This window comes from Podarcis erhardii (genome assembly GCF_964252035.2).
Source record: "Podarcis erhardii genome assembly, chromosome: Z".
NCBI lineage: Eukaryota > Metazoa > Chordata > Lepidosauria > Squamata > Lacertidae > Podarcis > Podarcis erhardii.
Window position 1 is genome coordinate 24,952,559 of NC_138504.1, and position 22,215 is coordinate 24,974,773.

Sequence of the window (22,215 nt, forward strand, 5' to 3'; positions counted from 1 at the left end):
TTTGCTGACCCCTGGTATAGCACTTTGGGATGCCACCTCCAACACTGGGTAAACTTGAAATCTCTATTTACCATTCCACCATCATCGTCAACATTTACATTAACAATTATTTCAAAAGTTTTGGTGCCCATTTGCTGAAAGGAACAGGCGCTAGAGGTTTCTGCTATAAGTCTTTCAAGTTTCAGTGTTGAAGAAGAAGAAGAAGAAGAAGAAGAAGAAGAAGAAGAAGAAGAAGAAGAAGAAGACGAAGAAGAAGAAGTAGTAGTAGTAGTAGTAGTAGTGGTGGTGGTGTTGGGTGGCTTCCCAAAAATATAAAAATACATATAATGAAATAAAAGTACAAAAACATTAGAAGTGATGTTTATTAGAAGAAATTAAAGCACAGTTAACATTTGCTTTTCATTTTAAAATAAAACCTGCACTGCCACCTATTCGGCAGTGTAAGTACAGCACTTTTTTGACCTTAAAATGTGCATCATGGTTTCAAATAAAAAGGAAGACGCCGAGGCAAGACTTTAGCAAAGCTTCATATGAAGTAAAAAGGGAATAACACTAAGCCTGTTAACCAACTGAAGCTGGGCTCAAATACACCATCCATGTTTAAATGCAGGTTCCACCAAGTATCTTTGCAATCATCTGAATTAAAACAGATGGCAAATGCAGTGATTGTGTATAGTAGGCCATTTGCTCCTGGATCCCTCCAGTTTTACAGACTTGGGATGAGATATTTATGTGAATACAGTACTGAGTAAGATCACATACAGATTGCATTGTGCATTAAATTATTTGTTTCCTCAAGAGCTAAACATGAGCTCGTGTGTGTGAAGTGTTTAGAGGATAGCTAAAGCAGCTAGAGGCAGGATTACAACGGACTGTTCCCCATATTGCTGCCATACCTTCCCCACACCAAATTTTGATATACCTCAATACTCAGATATACAAACAACCCTTTGCAAAAGACAATTCCTATAATGCACTTCAGATTTTCAGTCAAGTCTTGTAGCCAGCATTTTCCTATGACAGATTATGTTGGAAGAACCAAAATCCTTTATGGCTCATGTTCCAAAGCAGCAATAATAGAACATGCACAGAACCAAACTGGGCTTGCAAACCAATTTTTAAAAAGATGTCTGCTAACTAAGATTAAAGTTGAGAACACATTTAATATAACAGAACTAATGAATCCTATTAATAACTATGCTTTGCTTTTGGAAGGGTCATCCTTGTTTCTTCGCTTTACGTCCCAATTATAAACTCTAGCCATATCTGAAAACACAGTTAAGGAAATTATTGTGCTGTAAGGTGAAAGCAGATGCTCCTCTCCCTGGGTTTTATCTTCTTCCCATAATTAGCACAAGCAGTTTGATTCCTGAATACTAGACAGTGCTGTTCTCATAACCAATTCCTAATCTGTTCATCTGAAATATGTAAGTCTGTGCTCTGAAAACAGATCACAAATAACACTCTGCAGGGCCAGCAAGAAAAAGCCCTACAGTTTCCTTAGGATGAGCTTGATCATAAAGGTTTTTATTCCCGAATACCTGCAACAATACTAGCTTTCTCAAATTGCCAATAACTTGCCCTGCACACACTCTTGTGACACCTGGCTGGACAACAGGCAGCGTTTTCCATGATCACAACTCCATTTTTAAACCATGGGAAATGACTGCAGCCAGCTCATTAACAGCACAACTTCACTTGGTTAAGCACCTGAGCACATGCTTGTGGAAAGAATAAGATGGCTCTCAATGACTAGACTGTATTTACCTGCAGATGACCAGAACACTTATCAACTTGTAATTTTGGAAAGGCTGGCAAATAACCACTTGCCTATGTTTTTAGAAGTGGTTAAAAAAAAAAATTCTTACTCTCTGCTTCTCTGGTTTTTCTGACTGGATGCAGATGTGTGGCTAAAACTCTCTCTGCTGCATGGTAGACAACCAGCTTATCACAATTTGAATGAGAAGTATCCTGTCCTCAGTTCGAAGCTAGATAAACCTTTGATTTTAACAACAGTGCAACAAGATTAAGGGAGAACAAAGGCAGGAAAAGGTGCTAACAAATGTACTGAATAATCCAGTGCATTTTAGACTTCCAGAAATTGTCTATGAAAACCTTTGCATAAAAATCGTAAGAAAGTTTGTTCTTTTTTGAGGTTTTCTTTTCCAAAGAAGAGCCTAAACAAACTTGATTACTCAGGAGTATTGCTCACCTCTAGCTCCTTCTCTGCTCTTCCTCTGGAGAAGGAGCCTTGAGTCAAAATTCAGCCCCCAAAGCCACACCCCAAAATTTGATTTATTTTCCCTCCAAAACATTTTTTAGACAGTGCAAATCTTTTTTCTACTACTCTATATGTCTCCCACTGTGATGTTTTTGAGCCCTCCAAAGTCTCCTCACAAATGTTTACTGTATTTTTCGCTCTATAAGACTCACTTTTCCCCTCCTAAAAAGTAAGGTGAAATGTGTGTGCGTCTTATGGAACGAATGCAGGCTGCGCAGCTTTCGCTGAAGCCAGGAGCGCAAGAGGGATCGGTGCGCACCGATCCCTCTTGCTCTCCTGGCTTCACTTCGCTGGATAGGCACTGCACAGCTTTCCCTCTCTGGGCAGCGCCCCTTCAGCAAAGCGAGAGGAGAAATGGAGCCCCTTCCATTTCTCCTCCCGCTTTGCTAGAGAGGCGCTGAGCAGAGAGGGAGAGAATTTTTTTTTCTTGTTCTCCTCCTCTAAAACTAGGTGTGTCTTATGGTCGGGTGTGTCTTATTGAGAGAAAAATACGGTATACTTTGCTCTAACCGGTTCCTCACTGTGATGCTAAACAATTTTCTTTTGTGACACTCCAAGATCACCTTCTTTTGAAGAAAGTGATGAAAATTATTTTTTTTAAAAAAACTATTTTCTTATTTATTGACCACTGCCATGGGTGGTTCCTGTGATCCTAAAAGTCTTTTATAACCCTAACTGCCCCGCTTTGTCCTTTAAAAAAGTCCACTTTTACACTTTGGACACCAGAGGGGACAATGTGGCCCTCAGCATGAAAAACGTTTTGTACTGGAGGGAAGAACCTTGAACCTCATCAACTGTCCTGGAGTCACTGCTCACAGCGACTGTTGTATATCAGTGATAACTGAGGATATTGTATCTTTTCACAGCAAGTGGTATCTAGACTGAACAAACTGGGGAAATGCAATAAACACCTGCATCTGCTACTGGATTCACTATTCCTTGACCTGAATTGTTTCCACAAGCAGATTCGTTCAAAGAAAGTGGATGAATACTAAGAAATAGAGGACATAACATTGTGAAACATTGTGAAACAGGAATTCAATTCTCTTTTTAAAAGGATACTGACTTCTGTAGTAGTGAACTGATCCCTAAGAAAATCCAGATCTTCCTCGAGAGACTCAAGGTTTCTTGTGGCTGTGAAGAGATTCTTTTCTAGCAATGCCTGGGCTTCATCAATGTCATATTCCAGCATTACGTTGGCCTAAGAACAACATTTATGTTGAGGAACCTTCAATGGCTTTTGAAATTAAGTAGTGTTAAAATGAATGAATGACTGACTACAAATTCACCTTCAAGAGCCTAAGTTGGTTTTACCCTTTCTGATAGTGACAATTATCTTAAAACACATTTAAAACAGCAAATTAAGCAAAGCCCTTGACACATTATAGTTAAAAGACTGGTCTTGGACATTGAATATGGAAGTTGAATACAGAAGCAATAGCATAAGCATAGCATAGCTAGATCATAGATAGATAGATAGATAGATAGATAGATAGATAGATAGATAGATAGATAGATAGGCAGGCAGGCAGGCAGGCAGGCAGGCAGGCAGGCAGGCAGGCAGGCAGATGTAGCTATAAATATTACAGGTAGTACTGTTTGCAACCAGTTCAAAAACAGTATGTGAAGCTCATGTGCCATTTTTTTACACTTATTTACACTGTAGCTATCTGCTGCATTTGTTGCCCATTTAAGAGGTTTGGAGAGACACTTTTGGATCTCCTGAAAAGCCTGGTGTCATTCAAAAATTTTGCTCGCTCGCTGCTCACCTCCAACTGCAGATAATTTAAAACAACTTAAATAGTACTGGTCTGGGAAAAGATCATTGTGGGAACTCAATTTTACAAAAAGCAGATAAAATTAACCAATCAGAAACTGTTGCGATTTAAACATATTTTGTAAATATTCTGCTGCAGGAGTGCCAGACATTCCCTGCCAATTTCATCTGGGATTATGTGCTCCTTTGTTGGATGTTTCAGATTTGGGGTAAAGCAAGGTGTTTAGCAGACTCCATGTTTCTTATTTAATCCAGGCAAGCAATTCATCACTTGTTATTTTACTGTTAAGTACAGTTCAGAAAACCATTTAAATGATTGTTTAGGTCAGAAATGAGGAGCCTCTGGCTCTGCAGATGTTGTTGGGACTCCCATCAGACCCAACCAACATGGTCAATGGTTAGAGATACTGGGAACACTGTAGTCCAATAACAGGTTTTCCAGACCCAGTTTGGGTTATTGAGAATAACTCATGTGGAGCCTTAGGCTCACATGCTAACTTTAAGCACATGCAACTTAAAGCACCACCTGAAACAATGCACAATGAATGAATTCAGAGGAGCCTCCAATTCATGCAAGTATAAGCCAAAGCCTATATTTGGACAGCACAGCAAACGGTGGTTAATACTGAACAGAAAAGATGAAATGGATCATTAGGGCAAAGGAAGAGGAGAACCCAGTTCATTTCCATAGTCTGAAGGATCAGCTGAACTGTGCCCATTGTTGCACCTTTCAAGATCTGGGTTGATATGTATTCTTTTGCAATGTTGCTAAGAGGCTTTTGTCCCTGCTGTTCCAAAAAATTCCAGAGATTGGAAATGGGTAATGATTTCCATTGGGGGGGGGGAGGTTCATACCAAGCTGCGTGGCCAAATAACATCATGAAATGTTAATGTAATATTCAGAACTCATGTTGCCTTTCAGCCATGTTTGTGGCTGAAAATAGATGCTTAGTAAGTGTGAACATGTTTTTACTTACCCCCAACCAAAGACAAACTTTATCTGTAGGAGGAACAGAAGCTTTACAGTAGAGGTTATCTGCCAATAAAAATCTGGTTTCCATCAGTTTTGTGGATTCCTACCGAAAGGAGAGATGACAAATGAACATGGCTAGAGCACTTATGTCAAAATTAGTCATTATCAATAATTTTCTACAGCCAAATAAAGATTGATTTGTGATAACTATTGATGTAGCATTGTAGATAAGATAAATACCCACCACATTGTAAAAGGTATTTACCTTTTTCTTCTGCATGTGTTTTAAGATTTCTAATGTCTGCTTAATTTCAGGAATTTGATTTTTTAACCTGTGAATAAAACAGATATAAAATATTATTTCTGCTACACTTACTAACCAATCTAATCTGCTTTATATATAATTGGGGTTTGGAGGTAGGGCAGAAACACTCAGTCCAGCATGTGAGGTTGTTCTACAGATATTTCCATATAAGGGACCCTTGCCTTATTGGGAGTCAGCCTACATTTGAACTTACGCCTCAGTTGTGATGCTGGAAATATTGAATTAAAATTAACCAAGGGGTTCTTTAACGATGGATGTTGCAAGATAACTCTTCTAACTTTCAGCACCCGTAGAATTCCAGCTATAATCATGAAAAAGAAGGCTCATTTAGCCAGGAAAGGAGTCTTCCCTTATCAGCATTTTGAAGACACATCACGTAAGCTATTTTTGTACCTAAAAGGGCGATCAGGAGGAACAAAGTCACCTCAACTAAAGCTGACATTTGTCCTATTGCTGAAGAAGATCACAGTCAATGTGAAGAATTATTATCAGAAACTCCAGAGATTATACAAGGAAAATTCAAGAGGTCTAATCAATCTACAGCAGTTCTGAATAAAAATTACCCTCCAGATTTAGCAGACTGGATAGTCCCAGAAAAAGAGGATTTGCTAAGTAATTTTATTAACCTACCAGATAAAGAGCAAAATGGCATTCTCACCAAACTAGCTAAGTTTCAGTCCAGATTGACCCAAATACAACAGCATGGACAACAAAACGTTGGTGAAACAACTGACAATCAAACCTTTTGCCCACAAACTGTTTCTCCAAAATATATAGTTAAAAAGAGGACTACCAGATAAACTTTTAAATGTATAGATGCAAACTGCAAACTCAACCCCCCTTGGAATATGATATGGTTAGGGACAATCCTGATGGTGTGACTACAAATTCCTGGCTGAGCTACTGGAAATTAGTTCCAAATGAAATAGGTAGTCCTCTCCCGAGAATCAAAAAGTATACCAACACCACTGAATGGGTTCCCACTGATAAGAGGAATGGAAGCATTTTTAAAGATGAAATTGGGTTACCTGGACAAAGTAGAACCAAAAGGCCAGAGCCTTAAAGAAGTTGGGGCTAAAACTGATGTCATGGAACATAGCAGGCTGTCATTCAAGGCAGAGTAATAGACAACTGATGAACTATTTTGTGCAATTTGATATTATTCTGCTTCAAGAAACATGGCACAATGACTCCATAATGATTAACGGAAACAAATGTCACTCACTGAGAACCACTCCCTCAATGAAAGGTGGTAGGGTCAGTGGGGGTCTAGCATGTTTCATCTCCACAAAGTTGAATGCAACTACAACAGCCATGATTCCATGTAACCCATTTGCAACTGCTGTCTTGGTTGTAGTTTTGAAAGTATATTTAATGCTGATTAATGTCTACATACCACCTTGTCAAAAAACAAAACAAACAAAAAAACTACTGTAAATACTATCTGGACAGATGTAGAGAATTATATAGAATCCATGGAATCCCTATATCCTGCCGCAGTGTTTATCATTACAGGGGGGTTTAACATACATATGGGAGTTAACGATGTAAATTTGTACACCCATTACAATCAGATTCTGAAACCAGGTATTTACTTAGCCAGAGGTACCTCCTGCCTGTCTAATTACATCATAAATGTAATTATTCAGAGCTTTGTTTAGTCCAAGTTGTAAGGCGGAGGGAATTGCTAATATTGAACAGCATGATAGAGGGAGATCAACCCAGAGAATATACCCACTTTACAAAGCATGGAGGCAGTGTGATAGATTATATTGTGATCTTGTGATTTGCATATAAGTTTGTCATGGAGTTAGAACTGGGCAATAATATTGAAAGCGATCATTTACTTCTAACAATGGTACTAGTAGCCCCAGTATTTAACAATTCTTCCCCCAAAACTCAATTTATCTCTAATGCAAACTTAGGTGTGTCTGAAGGCAATAGAATTAGGTGGACACCAGTACACTTAATACTTAACTCGTTCCGAGGGTCCTTACGTACCCCGAAAAGTCCACAACATGAGGCACCGTTTCTGCGCATGCGCGGCGAAACCCGGAAGTATACAATGTGATTGTACATGCAATAGCATATGGAAACTTGATCCTATTCTTTTGAATGAACACTTCTGTTGATTAATGCAAACATGTGATTGCTTTTTTTCTATTCCAGTAATAATTATTGCCATCAAAATTTGTTCGATGGTAGGGCCAGGCTCATTGTCTAGTTTTTCACCTGGATTTACTTTAACTCCTAGTCAAGCAAAATAATGCATGACAAAAAGCAACAGTGGGTGAAGATACCTAATTATTTAATACAGTGGCCCCATCATTACTGTAAAAACCAGCTCATTTACGTCATGATATAAAGCAGAAAAATATTAACTGCAAACATGTCAAATACTTTATGTGCCTTGCAGACATTCCTCACAAGTTGGACCACAGTCCTAGCATTGCAAGTTGTTTTAGTATCCTACCAGTGCATCAGCTTGTAGCAACAACTGTCTAGCTTCTTAAAGGGTAGTAGCTTATTAAATTTTAGCCAAAGAACAGTCTGCATGATGACATGGGGAGTAGCATTAGAACTTTAGAATAATCCTTATAACAGACACCACAGAAAATACCTACCTTCTTTTCTTCTGGGCAAGGTTAAGCTCCATAAATTTATATTTCTGATACTGTTCATCCAATTTCTTGAGTACGGTGTCTGCCGTCTCGTTTCCTGGCTGTTTCATAAAGGAATCTACATCTTCCTTCGAGTAGAAACATATTATACATAAGTAACTCCCAAAGCTTCAATTCATACAACCATGTGAAGAGTTGGTTGGTCAAAGCCTGGCCTGTTCTGACTTCTTCCAGGGCTGACATTGGGGACAGGAATGGCCAAGCACCAGCCAAAGACCCTCCTCCAGTATGAGACCCACTACTGAGAGTCCCCTGGCCCTCCTCACCATTTCTAACCACTTGCTTGCCTACCCTTTTTTTGCTTTTAAATTTCCTAAGTCACTTAGAGACTTCTTATATGTCAGCTGGCTACTAAAATTGAACAAATAACAATAATTCTGCTTACTCTTCTACATTCAAAAGCATAAACAGCATAGTCAAGCAGTAAAATGTTTGGGAAGCGAGTCCAAGGTTAGTTTCTCCTTTTAGTATCAATCCCACATAAACAGGTTGCCTGAAAGGAATGGCAGCTATGCAGCCAGCCCCCTCCCCCCTGGGAATATGCAGACGTATGTAGCTGGCCACTCAAAGCAAACAAATGCCTGTCTAGAGAAATGTTCAATCTGATCTAGCAGGGCTCTTATTCTTCATAATGAATTAGATTCATAAGATAGGCAAACTTAAAGACTACAAGGGTTTTTTTTGGGGGGGGGGAGCCAATAGCAAGGGAAGATTACTGCTTTCCGTGTATAATTGGCTACTCAACTACTGGTAGCAAAATGTTAGCATATGGCCTAATAAACCAGTCTCTGTTGCATCACACTGGCGCTCATAGAAGCATAAGGAGCAGCCTTACATTGAGCCAGACCATTAGTCCATGGTGCTCAGAACTGACTACACTATTTCATTCCCTCTCCTTGTTTACAGTATAAAAGCCCCCACTTCCTGGTCACTTGGAAGCAATTCTTACTTGATCTGAGCCAGCTCGGCTCTTCTTACAGAAGACAAATCCATGGTACACAGACCTATTAAACCATGACATTATAGCAGTTATAGTTCGCACGACTAGCACAACCGTGAAGCTTGTTGGGACCTGACAGTATCTCTTCAGCTACCTTCCCTTGCAGTGTTGCTATAAGAATAGGGATGAGGGGGGGAAGAGCAACGGGCAGTGTCTTAGGCTGAGAGGAAAGGCGGGATGCAGTAAGTACCGGTATATTACAGACCACGGAACCTTCGCATTAAAAGGCAATCACTCTTGAAATCCGAAGTGGGTGGGGCGCAAAAAGCAGAAGAGGCTGCCCCCCCCCACATTCTTGCCCCCATCTTTCCCTGCTGGATTTATTTCCCCAGAGGCGTGACACCCAACCTGCCTCTGAATACCAGCGGAGTCCTCGCATTCGTGCCTCGCCTGCTGGCAATCTTTTCCTAAACTAAAAACAGGCTGCTGTCTTCGGCTGACCTGGCAGGGCTTCCTGCGCGTTAATAATAATAATAATAACAACAACAACAATAGGCTACCTTTAAACGCCAGTTACTGCAGGGAAGGTCGCCGCCGCCGCCGCCACGTGAAGGGATCAGGGCCTCCTTACTAACAGGCAGTCTACCCCTAAATGCCAGGTGCCGCAGAGCCTCCTGCCCTGCGGGGAGGGCGCCGGTCGGAAAAGAGGGTCTTTGGGGCTGACGGCCTCCAGGACATCATTCTTGAGCAGGCCCCCACCCCACCCCACCCCGCTCCCTGTCAAAAGTGAAGCGCATGCGCAACCAGCACACCACGCAGGACACCCCCACCCCCCACCCCACGTTCACATCAGTACTCGAGGTACACTCTCGCCCCCTCCGCGTGGCTCCCCATTTCCCACCCACCCCGCGCCCACATTTTTGCTTACTACGAAGATGGCCTCGGGGATGCCCAGGTGCGCCCGTCTCCCGCCCGTTGGTCCGTCGCCGCAAACTGCCTCGCCGACGGTGACCGCCGCCATCTTCATGAAGGGAGTAAAAGAATGGGGAGGGAGGGGGGAACAGAGCCCGGCGTGCTTTTCCTCCCTCGCGCATGCGGACTGGCATCGAAACTGAGCTAACCGTAGGCCAGACGTCGCGCGCGCGGGATCTGAGGAGGGGGAGTGGTGGGTCTCACTGCTGCCTGATAGGTCTTGATTGACTGCCCGAGGGTAAGGGAGGTAGCGTGCCCTGCCATTCTCGTTTTTGGTGTGAAGGTTGTATTGTTGGTGTTAGATGGTGGTGATAATGTGCAGATACCCCCCCCCCTAAGAAAGCGAAAGCCCCTTCGTGATTTACCATATAAATAAGATTGGATATCGTTATTATTATTGCATAGAAGCAAGGCTGTTTACACACTGTTAAAGCCCATTGCTTCACCCCCTCAAAGAATCCTGGGAACTGCAGTTACAGGATCGCCATGAAGGATGCCCGAATATTTTATATCAGACGTTTCCTTCCAAGAGCTCAGTATGATGTATGTATCATTATAGAGTCCTAGAATAGTTGGAAGGGACCACGAGGATCAAATAACCTCATCCCCTGCGCTGCCACTGCAGGAATCTTTCGCCCAAAGGGGGGTTTAAACCCACGACGCCAAGGGTCTCATCCTCTTCGGTTTTCCCACTCCCCGTTTTATCCGCGCAATAACCCTGTGTGGTAGGTTAGGTTGACTGTCAGAGGCGCAGTGAGCTGGTGGGGATTTGAATCCTAGTTTCCACTACATCACATTTGTTTGTTGTTTAGTCGTTTAGTCGTGTCCGACTCTTCGTGACCCCCTGGACCAGAGCACACCAGGCACTTCTGTCTTCCACTGTCTCCCGCAGTTTGGTCAAACTCATAATATCACTACATCACATTAGCGGTGGCAAATGCCCCTTGATTATGGTAGGGAGGAAAGGGAGGCAGGGCAACAAGAGGTGGAGCCAGAGTCAAAGACAGTAGAGCCGATTGATTCTGGTTTTGCCCCATCCACCTCCCTACTGAATTCTACAAGGGCAGCGCTGAAACTGAAAAAGAGGAAGGTAACAACTACTTAGTTCCACCACCTCCTGGGTTGGTTGTAAGAAGGAAAGGAACTGAGGTTGGCGGAGCAGTGCCACTTTAGCCCTTATGAACCAACCTCTGATATATCACACTGGTGGCTTTCATAGAAAAACTTCCTTATACCAAGTAAGACCATTGGTCCGTTTACATAGCTGTCAACTTTCAGATTGAAAGTAAGGGATCAGCAGCCTCGAAAATAATCAGCAGCCTCACCTGTCCCAGGGACAGTCTACGGGATATCTAACAATCCAGGATAGCAGCGGGAAACGGTGCTGGAATAAGGGAATTTCCCACCAAAAAAGGGAAGGTTGACAGCCATGCTGTCCACACTGACTGGCAGCAGCTCTCCAAGTTTCCAGCTGGTGACATTGCTAGCCCTGCCTGGAGATGCCATGATTTGAACCTGAGAACCTGGTGCTCTACCACTGAGCCATGGCCCTTCCCTTTTAAACATAGATGTAGAAGATATTTTTATACAGCTTTTCAGGTGACTCTGAAAATTTATATTAAACTATATTAAAATTTATATTAAACTATAAATATAAAAATAGCAAATACAAGCTACAAGAGGGGGAGCATTTTGATAAACAGATCTCAACTCTATTTTTAATAGATATGTCTAGTCAGAAGTAAGTTTGATTGAGTTCAACGAGACTTAGGTTCAGGTAAGTGCATATGGAGTTTCAACCTAAGGCTTCTTATCCTTAATCCTCTGCTGTGCGTTTAACTCAGGCATAGAAGAAGAAGAAGAGTTTGGATTTGATGTCCCCCTTTATCACTACCCTAGGGAGTCTCAAAGCGGCTAACATTCTCCTTTCCCTTCCTCCCTCATAACACACACTCTGTGAGGTGAGTGAGGCTGAGAGAAGTGTGACTAGCCCAAGGTCACCCAGCAGCTGCATGTGGAGGAGTGGAGACGCGAACCGGGTTTACCAGATTACGAGACTACCGCTCTTAACCACTACACACTACAACTCCCATCATCCCTAGCTAACAGGACAGGTGGTCAGGGATGATGGGAATTGTACTGTAGTCCCAAAACATCTAGAGGGCAGAATTTGCCTATGCCTGGTTTAACTCTTTATCATGTGTCCCCTTTTGTTACATTGAAGTTACTTAGTTACTTTTTATCATGTGTTATCATATGACATCCTATGCCCTTTTAAAATATGGGTTGGTGAGGTTACTGGGTTGTTGTTTTTATTTTTATTTTGATTATGTATTTTGTGGTTTATATTTTGATTTTATTCTGTGAACTGCCCTGAGACCGCTGGGTATAGAACTGTACAGTGGTACCTCGGGTTACATAAGCTTCAGGTTACATACGCTTCAGGTTACAGACTCCGCTAACCCAGAAATAGTACCTATTTCAGAATGAGAACAGAAATCGTGCGGTGGCGGTGCGGCAGCAGCGGGAGGCCCCATTAGCTAAAGTGGTGCTTCAGGTTAAGAACAGTTTCAGGTTAAGAACAGACCTCCAGAATGAATTAAGTATTTAACCCGAGGTACCACTATATATAAATTCAATAAATAATAATATCAGTTGCCTCATTCTACATTATTTACTATATAAATGAAAGGAAAATAGTATCAAACAATGTGATACACAGTTGTTAGGTGGTTTAGTGACATATTATACAAATTCCAGCAAGCAAACCTTAGCCTGAGATCATAAGCCACTGCCAACTCCAGGCTTAGATGGAGCATTGGTCTGAAGACTCCTCAGAGACTCAGAGAGTGGTCTCTGGCCAACAAAAGCTTATAGTGTAACAAGTACCGTATGTAAAATAGCCCTGTATCAGTGATTCCCAAACTTGAAAATTGCTGTGTTGGTGGACCACTTAAAATAGTTTTTCTGCCCATTGCAGCAATTGTAACACATTTGTGTTAGATGCCATATGCATTTTAATTTTAATTTTATTGCTTCTATTTTGATATGTTTGCTTCCTTTCACTTGTTTTCCTGGCTCCTAATCTTCTCCACTCCTTTTAAATCTCTCCCTCCTGCTCTTCTGTATTCTTAATCCTCCCCACTCCTTTTAAATCACTTCCTCTTGCTTAAGATCCTAATCCTCTTCATTTCTTTCAAGTCCCCTCCCCTTGCCAGAGGATTGCTGGGTTCTCAGAATGAGCAGCTGCTGCACCCACTGTTCTTCACAGCCATGCTGTGGACCACCTGAGTGATGCTCATAGAACTCTTGCACTCAACTCTATTGTTTATGATGTCCCCTTGGAATACTCTGGGCCACTGTGAGAATATGTCTCCCAGCCCCAGCTGCCCAGGACTGACAAGGGCCCTGCTACTCTGATGTAAGCCTGCCAGAGCTCTCATGAACATGGAAATAGGGCCATGAGGTTATTTCATTGAGGGCCTCCCTCAAATCTAGAACCAGCCCTGCTAAGATCAGCCAGAGTTTGCACCAGAGTCCACTTCCTCTTTTTAGCACCTCAATGCCCAGCAGTCTCCTCGCCTGAGCTCAGAGCTGGCATTGAGGACTCCCAGACTGCTGTTTCTGGGCAACTTCAGCATCCATGCCAAGGCGATTTGCTCCCCATTTGTGAATGCTCTCTATACAGAGTATCACCTGGCACCTTCATTACATATCTTTAGATGCCAGGAACGTATATCTCAACTAGGTATTTTCTCTTCAACCAGGGGTTTTAAAAGTTTTTTTGGGGGGGGGGCTATTGGTTTGTTTTTCATGTATTATGTATTTTGAATTCTAATTTTCTATTTTTATGTTGTGAACCGCCCTGTGACCTTTGGATGAAAGGCAGTATACTGACTAAATAAATAAGACAAGAAGGAAGTAGAAGATGGGGATTGTATCATGTTCAAGAACATGTACTATTCATAACCAGCTACCCACCCACATATGTGGTTTGCAAGCTGGCTACCTCTCTTCTCTCACACATCCATTCTTGTTCCATAGGAATTTCAAGTCTATATACATTTGATGTACACAATTTGCTTACCATATCATTGATGCTAATACATACTATTAACTTCATAGCTTGGGCCCTGCTTTGGGTGTTTCACGAAACCAAGTGAAGTGAGAGATGGCATTTTCAGCAGTGACAGCACCCTAGTTATGGACTAGCCTTTACAGAGAGATTTACTTGGCACCATCACTGTGGTCTTTTCAGATACAAGTGAAGATCTTTCCAATAGCCTAAATTATCTAAAAGCCCTATGTAATCTGGGCATATTACACACACACACACACACACACACACACACACACACACACACACAGAGCTTTTTTTCTGGGGATACGCAGGGGTACACATACCCCTAAACATTTTGTGAATCTTTGTACTTTTGTCCATTTAATGTATTTATTTTTCCTGATTTGAACTATAAAATGGTGATTTTCTTGAGTCAAAATGAGAGTACTATTTCAATTGTTTTTTGACATTGTTAAGTTGCCCAGAGAACTATGTTGTTGGGCCACACACAAACACAATAAAAATAGTTTCTGTACTGTGAAACCGATTCCAGTAGGAATGCAATTATGAATGGGGCATAATTTGAGGCTTTTAATGGCAAAATAAATGAGTGATGAGATAGTTAAAACCCTAAATCTTTGTTTATATGCATTTTTCTGCCTAGGCCCTCATTTCATATATGGATATGTGGTATGAGAATTGTCAGGGACGCAGCAAGAGCGCAGGGAGGGGAGGAGATGGAGAGCGAGGGGGAGCAATCCGAGGGCAGCGTAGGAGAAGATGACAGTAGCCCGAGAGATTCCATGAGCCTCTCCAGCGAATCGGAAGATTCACAGAAGGGGGCGCCGATGGCCAGGGCAAGGGGGGCCCCAAGGGGGACACCCCAGAAGCAAGGGGCCAGCGGGGACTCCCAGAGCAGCAGTTGGAAATCAGGACCAACTTCCCCACCAGAGCGTAGTGGGGGGGAGGAGTCCCAGGTATCAGGGCCAGTGTATTCACCACCAGCGAGAGAAGATGAGTCAGGGTTGGCCACGCCTCCATCGGAGAGCGAGGGAACGGTCAAGAGGAAGGTTGCCGGCTGGGCGCGTGCGCCAAGTTCAAATGTACAGGCGAGCGGCACAGCAGGTAGCCCGGATAGGGAACCAGGTCCTAAAGCCCGCCAGAAGGAGGGGCAAGAATCAGGGGGGTCAGCGTCAGAAGAGTCCAGAAAGGATGAAACCCCAGCGGGCAGGAGGGCCCAGAGGAGGAAGGAGCTAAGGAAGAGGTGGAGCAAGGCTAGAGTCTTAAACTGGTGTGGAAGGGGAGGAGAGTCAGACGGAACTTCGCCGGTCTAGACTTTAAGACGTAGAGCGGCACGCTGCGGCTTTGAAATGGAAACTGAACTTCAATAAAGACTTTTGTACATAACTACAGCCGGGCGTTGGTCCTTTGTGAGCTGGGACCTAGGGGCGGCTCTGACTATGTTGTTGGGCCACACACAAACACAATAAAAATAGTTTCTGTACTGTGAAACCGATTCCAGTAGGAATGCAATTATGAATGGGGCATAATTTGAGGCTTTTAATGGCAAAATAAATGAGTGATGAGATAGTTAAAACCCTAAATCTTTGTTTATATGCATTTTTCTGCCTAGGCCCTCATTTCATATATGGATATGTGGTATGAGAATGAATGTATTTTGTACATGGGAATAGCTTCCAGTAGACAAAGCTAAACTTAGAAAGCAACTCTAATATAGTACAAATTTCCAGTTGGTTCCAAGGCAAACAATGCAGGTATAAGCTCTAAATTTTACTTTAACATAAAATTAGAATACACGACCAAGGTGTCATAGGCCAAGAAAATAAGAAGTTAGGCAATGTGGTGGGGAAGGTGTGTACACTCACCTGCTTGCATTGAGAGATGATGTATTTTGGTTTTTGATAGCTAGGTTCATTATATGTATGCAAAACTTGAAGACAACTTCCTAGCGGACTTCCGGGTTGGCGCCATCGCCGAATGGCGGACTCCCTCCGAGCTCCGGAGGGAGCCTGCTCGGCAGGGGCTGGGTCCTACCGCGCCGGCGACGCGGGGACCCTCAAAAACCATGGGCGCTGAAACCCATGGACATGGTGACTCGGCTGGCACCTTTTGCGCCCCCCCGACCCGCGAAGGAGCCTTTTTAAAGGCTGCGGAACGGGTGACAGGGGGGTGGTGGTGCTTTGAGTCCTCCGCTTCCCCTGCCGAGCGAAGCCACATGCCATTCGACGGAGAGCGCTGACTTCTTCTATTGAAAATTTGGACTTAAAAGAATAACCCGTGAGTAATTGGAACCTGGACTAAAAAGGGGGATAAATTTTTTAAAAAATTCGGAGCGAGCGGGGGAGGCGCAAAAAGGAAGTCAGCCCCCCCCATCGTAGAGGAGTTAAAGTAAAGGATTTGACAACTAAGATCGAGCACAACCCTATTTTGACAAGGTTACTAACTTCGCGATGGAAAATTATAAGACTGAGCTGGAGGAGAAAAGTGGAATTGAATTAAAAAGCAACCCCCCCCCCGAATCCTGGGAGCGATTTGTGAGAGCGCCGGGAGAAGAGAAAGAGAGGTTTTGACAGCTGTCAAAGAGCTGTCAAAGCGGAAGAACAAAAATGAGAACTTTGTTACGAGGACTTTGCCGGTTACATTTATTATAAATTGGATACAAATTGCTTAAAACAAGGAATAACAAGTTATTTTGACTGGTGGGCGTGATCTGGAAGGGAACTGAGTTATTGCAATCCACCTAGAGGAGCTGAGGGATATTACAAGTATTGTTGGCTTGGAACTTGAATAGAACTTTTTATCTCCTGGGAAACTGCAGGAATGGAACACTATTTTGTCTACAGAGGTCTACACACTAAAGGAGACAATAGATTTATCTATTGAAGAATGGAAGGGACTTGGCATAATGTTTTGTTCCTGAATAACAGAGCCTCTGCAGAGGAATTAGAAGCTTTTGGAATTAGAACATTTGTGCAGGAGAGCAGGAAAAAAAAAGGAGGAGAGGGATTAACAAGAACAACAAGAACAACAAGAACTGGATAAAGTTGGAAGTGGGAACATTTGGGACATCCAGATTTGAAAAGTCTAAGAAATAAAATTGGAGTTTTTACTCCTAAATATAAAAATCTGGATGGAAGAAATGGGCCTTTTTGAGATAGACTCCTTCCAAGATTGGACATTCGAAATTAAAGATGACTGGTAAAGGACTATGGCCTAGATAGATGTGGGAGCTCCAGGAAGACATCAGACGTTGATGAACATTGGGAACGCAACCGGGAAAGGGGGGAGGGAAATTTGGAATCCAAAGGGTGTAAAATTATATTTGATTATCTTAATTATATTTTACAATTTTATTTTAATTAATTATATTTGATTATTTTAATCTGTATTGTATATTAAAGGAGGGAACGCGCGGAAGGGAACAGGTCGATTTTAGGGGATGGGAAAATATTTTTAAAACTGGGCTAATGATAATAAGTTCAAAATCTGGGATAAGAATTTGCTGAATTCATTTGTAAGAATTGGAATACAAGAGGGGGAGGGGAGGGGAAGTCCTGGAAAGATGTTACTGAAAATAAGATTTTAAATTGGGATGTTTTGTTCTTTTTATTTTATTTTTTGTAATTGGAAATTTCTAATAAATATTATTTAAAAAAAAAAAGAAGACAACTTCCTAGCTTTTATGTCATTCTGTAACAGCCTGTAAATATGCAGATATACCTGAAACAACCACGTAGTGCATCCTTTTTTACTGCCTATGCTATTTCTGCTGTAACAAATTTTGGATTGGGTCAGGGACCTGTCCTCTTGTGATCTGTAAGGCACTAGTCACTGGTGGAGCTATATAAATGATAATTAAAAGGGTAAGACAGTTCTTAAATTGAAGAAAAATGTAAGTAATTTACCAGAATTGCCAACCATAAACATTGAAACAACTACTTAATTCCAAAAGTTACAGTACAATAATAGATTTGATAGGTTCAACTGAAAGGTCACACAGACTTTCAGCCCATTCACTTCTTGGTAGCTTCTTAGCTGGTCCTACTCAAGAGGATTAAATCTACTAATTTTGGGGAACGTTTTATTCTACTGGTTTGACATGGCTACCTGAACCATTAATGAAAAAGTGTATCCCTTTTGGAAAAGCCCTTTGGTTCATTAGCCATAGCTGATCATCCTTAAACACCCAGTGCCAATGGCATCAAATAAAACAATAAATGCTTTTAAGTGTTGCTGGTTGACCCGCACCATAGGCTGAAATGAAACACTGCTTTAAAAAAAGATATGAAAACACACACCCAAGACACTTTGTGCCAGTTTATTTTCCAAAACCTGTTTCATTAACAAAATGGAGGACTCTCAACCACCTCCTGTTTTACATACTGTCAAGGATCATTAAAATGTTAACATAGCAAGCCCTGTGCTTCAGCAAAGTAAGTGCTGGGGGTGGGGAGAAGAGGCAGGAATTTATTTACGGTACTTTTTTTGATGGCTAGATGCACCATGTTCTCACACTGCAACTTTGTAAAAGGAAAGCATATCAAAATCAATCTAAGTAAGAACAAGCAGAGCTGGGCAAAATACATTTTTGAGTAGTTTAAATAAAAAACACAATACACTCCATTAAGCTATATTTCAAATATGAAATAAACTGAGAAACGTTTGAAATACAAAATATGAGAACATTTGCAGAAACCCTGTTTTCAAAATAAATTGCTAAATGCATTTATTCAGTAATGTCTTACCAATGCTTGTACAACCTGCAATTTTTAATTGTACTTGTGTTTTTAATTCTTTTACAGATAATTAAATATGCTATTTGTTGTATCAGTTGAGGGGAAATTATTTGATAAACTGAAGTCTAGAATCATTTTGGTGTTTAGTGGGCTTCACCACAACAGAACTATTGGCTGATTAATCATAATGGTACATTAAAAGAAATTTCCTGCAGGTGCAAATGGCTATAAACTTGTATTTTATTAGCTAAACAAAATTTGGGTTGCTAGGTATTCATGCAGCATTCAAACATTTTGCTGTTTGTCATTCAATTAATGTGGCAGGTATTACTATAATCTGTTCTCAAAACAAAACAAAAATTCACAAGACTTCCTCTTTTTCTAAAATAAGTTAACTCTGCAGCTGCATTCAACATTATTTTTCTGAATATAGTCTGTCTATCATAGCCAGGCAACAGGAACCACAGCTTCACATCTAGCCTTTAAGCTGTGGTTCCTGCTGCCTAGCTGTGATAAGAGACGGATGAAGCAAAGAGGTCACTGAATTAAGGATTCGGCTCATAATGCTCACCAATACCATTTCTCAGAGAATAAGGTGTAGTAGACTTTTAAAAACTGACTCACAGGGGAAAATATTGTTAATACCACAGTGACAATCAAATGCTGTGTCTGAGAAACTTTTATCCTGTTGCTTCCACCAATAGCTGGTAAATGGCACTAGTGTGTCATGAACTCCCCATGTTTGCTGAGACTCTCCTTGCCTGCACTAGCACTATTGATGTAAGCAGTTGCTTTCCGAACTGCAAAGACTGTAAGACTCACTAAGCAGCTCCTTCCCTTCAACTGACCTCTTGGGACCATGTTAGACAGTGCAAGAAATGAGTAACCCGATTTCATGTGTCTTAAAAAGGAAAAGAGAGGAAATAGTGAGAATCAGGTGTCTGGGTCATAATATGCAAGAAGCAGGGTTTAAGCCTTTCCCCTACACTCTAGTAATCTTGACACCCACTCACCCCCAATCTGCTATTTGTTCTGTGAAGGAAATAGTTAATGGAGTTAGTGGCATATGCTCTTGATTGCAAGGAGGCTTGTTCAACAAACTCAACACCATAGGTTGATCCCAGACTAAGGCAGTTATATCAGACTAAGGCAGTAATCAAGTTACTACTAACTTGTCCCATTAATTACAATGGGAGCTATGTGCTACTAACTATCTGGAACCAACGCTGCATGTTGTTTAGTGAGCACATGGGACCTAAAACCTGCTTGAAAACCCAATTAAACTTCCAACCTTCTCCAACAACGAGGTTTTCCTTGCTTGTTCTACCTACAGAATAGAAAACGATCAAATACTACAGAAAAACCCCCCCGATACATTTTCTATATCAGATACAATATGCAATTTAAATCATATTTGAAATACAAATATATGAATTATCAATACTGCCCTGCTGTGACAAAAATTATACAAGAATTTTAAAGAGTCATCCTGCAAACAGGAAGCACCTGTCAAATTAATATATATATAAAGGCACATACCTATTGCATTGGGGTGGGGCAAGGAAGAGAATATTGGGAACAATGAATTGAAATTATCAATTAGAAAACCAAACCCAGAACAACATACACATTTAACACCTTTTCCCCCTGCTTCCAATATTTCAAGAAAATTCCAGCCAAGTATTTTATAAAGGAATACAATTGCATCAAATTATTTACCAAACTGGTAGGGTAGGGGGAGAAGAAGAATAAAGACTGCATTGGTTATTACAATATTTTAAAATAAATGCTATCATCAGAAAGCTGGGGGTATGAGGTACACAATACATACTAAAGCAGTACATGGGACAGCCAAGAAGTCAAATTACATATTCAAAAGCAACATTTCTAAGTAATTTCTAGAAACTGTAGAGATAGCACGTACAGTTCCCCATTACTCAAAAATATAATCTTTAAAATGGAAATAAGTGACTGGTACACAGCGCATGTCAATATTATTCTCAAAATGCAGGCTACTTAAAAAGAAAAGAAGTTTTCCCTTTTATGTACAAATAAAAGCACTGATCCACAGTGCATTCTACTCTAAAATTGTAGTCCACCCTTACCACACATCAATAAACCCCAAACAGATTCAGGTACACCCTGTATTTAATTTTAAAGTCAAAGACAACATTTTACAAAAAAACCCAAAAAGTATACTTGCTTTCTTTTTAAGCTCTACACATTCTTATAGAGACTGAAAATGTCTTTATTACATTTTTAAAAAAATGAATGTATATCTAGGAAAAGGAGCAACAGCTTTAGAAGAGACATTTTCAAGTATGACAATATTACCCATTAATATCACATTTCTATTCTTATGGCCAACCAATATGACCATAGCAGCCATGTTTATTTATTCCTGGGTCTCATATAAAGTGGGGTAAGGTGGAGGCTGGCTTTAACTGCAACAGGTTTGCAACAATAAAGGGGACTGACTCTTCCCAGTCCATGTCATAACTACATGGGGCTCATTGCCCATTATTTACTCCCAGCTCATTTCATTTCCAGTGTAGAAGCAGAGCTGGAGGGGCACATGTGGGCAATGGACTACGGGAGGGAACGGGCTCTGGTTTCCATGCCTGTCCATGCTTTCTAATATTAAGCTCAGACGGCACCTTCCATTCCATATGAAAACGAGGCAGAGACATGAACAAAAAAAGCACAGCCACTATCATCATGTCTAATCTGACCCTTAGAGAGAGCACTCTCTGTACAAGGGCACCTATCACCCTTCAGATTCTCACACACTCTTCTAGAAGCTACATGATGAAACTGCCATCGCTCTCATCCTGTTTTAAGAATGTACGAAATCATAATATTATAATCGAACTGTCCATGCTTCCCAAAGCTTTTAAGACAGAATTCTTGCCATTTTAATAACCTATATGTATTTTTTAAAGCAAAAATAAATCTCTAATCAGAGTTGAATATGGGAAATGCAGAAAATGGTGTTGACACAGAAATCCACGTGTGGGGGGGGGAGTGTGAGTGTGTGTATTTCTTTCTCCTCAGCTTCATGCATTTTTCTCTGAATACCTGTGGGAATTACAACCCTGACCTACCAGTCTAATTATCAAACTATAAAAGTATCAAACACAACTAAAGCCAGGACACACCAATCTTAAGATTTAGGCTGTGACCCTAAATACAATGGAAACAATGGAACAAAAACAGATGAAATAAATCTGCCTTGGTTTTGTAGCTTTTAAAATGGCAGCCTTGTAGCACTGCTTTAAGGATAGCACTGCCTTAAGGATAATCTTGTGACAAGACCACCACCACATTGCTTCACCTGCAAATATTTCAGGACCACAAACACATATTTGCAGTCAACCCGTTAATGGCCAAAACACTATGGCAACCTTCCACAGCTTGGCGCCCTCCAGATGTTTTGGACTACAACTACC

General features: G+C 41.3%; 1 protein-coding gene and 1 long non-coding RNA gene across 4 annotated transcripts in view; one reads left to right on the forward strand and one right to left on the reverse strand.

The window, feature by feature from the left end:
* Positions 1-348: 348 nt before the first annotated feature.
* On the reverse strand, positions 349-10,064 carry VBP1 (VHL binding protein 1). Of its 3 annotated transcripts, none has more exons than XM_081847290.1 (6): positions 9,906-10,064; positions 7,981-8,105; positions 5,297-5,363; positions 5,036-5,134; positions 3,344-3,482; positions 349-1,266 (listed from the first exon to the last, which is right to left on the reverse strand). In XM_081847290.1, the coding sequence occupies exons 1-6, from the start codon at positions 10,002-10,004 to the stop codon at positions 1,196-1,198; spliced, it is 600 nt and encodes a 199-aa protein (XP_081703416.1). In that variant the 5' UTR covers positions 10,005-10,064; the 3' UTR covers positions 349-1,195. The 3 variants fall into 3 exon arrangements, with proteins under 3 accessions (XP_081703416.1, XP_081703417.1, XP_081703418.1); XM_081847291.1 differs by lacking the exon at positions 9,906-10,064 and adding an exon at positions 9,538-9,738; XM_081847292.1 differs by lacking the exon at positions 9,906-10,064 and adding an exon at positions 8,423-8,757.
* Positions 10,065-10,166: 102 nt separating this feature from the next.
* LOC309333642 overlaps positions 10,167-22,215 on the forward strand; it is a 29,007-nt gene continuing 16,958 nt past the window's right edge. The window contains exon 1 of the long non-coding RNA XR_014152630.1: positions 10,167-10,232. This is a non-coding gene — a long non-coding RNA (uncharacterized lncRNA). The remainder of the gene's footprint in view (positions 10,233-22,215) is intronic.

Excerpts from the sequence above, each read along its gene's own strand:
- VBP1 (XM_081847290.1), bottom strand. The coding sequence starts at position 10,004 with ATGAAGATGGCGGCGGTCACCGTCGGCGAGGCAGTTTGCGGCGACGGA. Across the intron at positions 8,106-9,905 it reads TCCCCGAGGCCATCTTCGTA|GAAGATGTAGATTCCTTTAT; the intron begins GTAAGCAAAAAT and ends TTCTACTCGAAG. Across the intron at positions 5,135-5,296 it reads AACACATGCAGAAGAAAAAG|GAATCCACAAAACTGATGGA; the intron begins GTAAATACCTTT and ends TCCTTTCGGTAG.